The 1,965-nt window shown below is 68.0% G+C and overlaps 1 protein-coding gene across 1 annotated transcript; it reads left to right on the top strand.

Annotated features, from left to right (window-relative positions):
* The first annotated feature begins 265 nt into the window (after positions 1 to 265).
* C4H3orf80 (chromosome 4 C3orf80 homolog) lies at positions 266 to 1,185 on the top strand. Its single transcript, XM_020915411.2, has one exon. The coding sequence runs from the start codon at positions 350 to 352 to the stop codon at positions 1,091 to 1,093; it is 744 nt and encodes a 247-aa protein (XP_020771070.2). The 5' UTR covers positions 266 to 349; the 3' UTR covers positions 1,094 to 1,185.
* Positions 1,186 to 1,965: the final 780 nt, after the last annotated feature.

The following is a 1,965-nucleotide window of genomic DNA, read 5'->3' as shown; positions in this document are numbered from 1 at the left end:
CGGCCGGCCGGGGCCCAGATGCCCAGGGCAGCCCCGCGCAGGCTGCCTCTGCCATCTTGGGCGGTTCCGGACGCCCAGCGCCCGTCCGGGGCTGCTGGAAGCGCGGGGTTGAGGTCAGAAGCTCAGGAGGCAGTTCGGGCGGCGGGAAGCGGCCGCCTCCCGCAGCTTCGGCGCGCCTCGGGCTCCTCCTTCCGCCCAAGCGTGGCCGAGTGAGCACTGCTCCGGCCGCAGGTAGCAGACGCGCGCGAGGCGGCGCACAGGACCCGAGCGGAGCGCCAGGGGAGGGGCCGACGGACGAGCGGACAGACGGACCTCCCGCCCCGGACCCTAGCGACGGTCCGCGCCGGCCATGTGGGGACCCGGGATCACGGCCGAAGGCCTGTCGGTGGCGCCCGCGCCGCCACCGCTGCTGCCGCTGCTGCTGCTGCTGGCGCTGGCGCTGGTGGCGCCCTCGCGGGGCGGCGGGGGCTGCGCGGAGCTGGCGTGCGGCGAGCGGGAGCGCTGCTGCGACGCGGCCAACGCCACCGCGGTGCGCTGCTGCAAGCTGCCGCTGCACGCCTTCCTCGACAACGTGGGCTGGTTCGTCCGCAAGCTGTCCGGGCTGCTCATCCTGCTGGTGCTCTTCGCCATCGGCTACTTCCTGCAGCGCATCATCTGCCCCAGCCCACGCAGGTACCCTCGCGGGCAGGCGCGGCCGGGGCCACCGGGGGGCGCCGGGCAGCCGGGAGCTCCGGGGCCGCCCGACGACGAGGACGACGACTCGCCCGAGCTGCTGCGCGACGAGGTGGCCGCGGGCTCTCAGGACTCGCTGCTGGACAGTGGCGGCGGCGGCGGCGGCCGGGGCCGAGCCGGCGGCGGACGCTCGGCCCCCTCCTGCGCCTCGGAACACGAGCTGCGCGTGGTGTCGCCGGTCTTCCTGCAGCTGCCCAGCTACGAGGAGGTCAAGTACCTGCCCACCTACGAGGAGTCCATGCGGCTGCAGCAGCTCAGTCCCGGGGAGGTCGCGTTGCCGGTGTCGGTGCTCGGCCGCCCGCGAGGTGGCGGCGCCGGGGAGTCCGACGGCGGCGGCGAGGGCCGCTTCCCGCTCATCTGAGCACCCGCGGCCTCGCGAGGACCACGCGGACAGAACCGGGCCGGGGGCTGCGGGTGGGACGCCACGGCCCGGGTGGCCGCGGACGCCGCCAGTTGCCTGAGACCCCTGCCTGTCGCCCGGAGACTGGGTTGGGGCCACCCCCACCCCCGCTTCCCCAGGGATGTTAAGTTTCCCTACATTTCATTCGGTTCAAGGAAACGTTAGGCACGCGCGGCGGGGACGACCGCCGCAGACCGGGACGACCGCCGCAGACCAGTCCGGCGCGCAACTTTGGAGGACGTCGCCGCCCTCTGCCTCCCTTCGGCTGGCTTGTGTTCACTCGTAAGTGCCTGCTTCCCGAATGAGGAGACATAGGAGCCTCCGGAGAAGGGCAGTGACCATTAACGGATGCAGGGGAAGGGGCGCAGTGCACTCCTTTCCCTCTCGCCTGGACAGGTCGAGGTCTCCCAGGATGGGCGGAGGGCGAGGAGGCGAGCCAGGACTGGAGACTGCTGCGCGCGGGTCTGGGCCAGCAGCACCTAGGTATGGTCGAACCCTCCCTCGCCGAGAACCCCCCAAAACCCTTCCGTGTCTTCTCGGCGCGGCATAGTCACAGCTCACAGATTGGTAGGGGGAGAACCGTGATATCCGGCTAGTTGCTGTAATTAACACAGCAGTTACGGCCCATCCAAGAGCATACTCATAATAAGGTACAGTGGAACTTTTGGTTTTTCAGTAACTGAGAAGATATTTATATTTATTTGTCTTTTATTTTTATATTTTTACCATGTATTCAACGCATGGTATTTCTGCAATTCATGACAAGGTAATCGTCTCAGCGCCTTTTTTAGGCCTTAATGGCCCAGAAATTGTCTCACTGTCATTATTGTTTC

This window comes from Odocoileus virginianus, chromosome 4 (genome assembly GCF_023699985.2).
Source record: "Odocoileus virginianus isolate 20LAN1187 ecotype Illinois chromosome 4, Ovbor_1.2, whole genome shotgun sequence".
Classification (NCBI taxonomy): Eukaryota; Metazoa; Chordata; class Mammalia; order Artiodactyla; family Cervidae; genus Odocoileus; species Odocoileus virginianus.
The sequence above is the reverse complement of the archived record's forward strand: the minus strand, read 5'-3'. Positions and strand labels throughout refer to the sequence as shown.

What these genes read in the sequence shown, in the direction of transcription:
- C4H3orf80 (XM_020915411.2), top strand. Translation starts at nt 350, where the DNA reads ATGTGGGGACCCGGGATCACGGCCGAAGGCCTGTCGGTGGCGCCCGCG.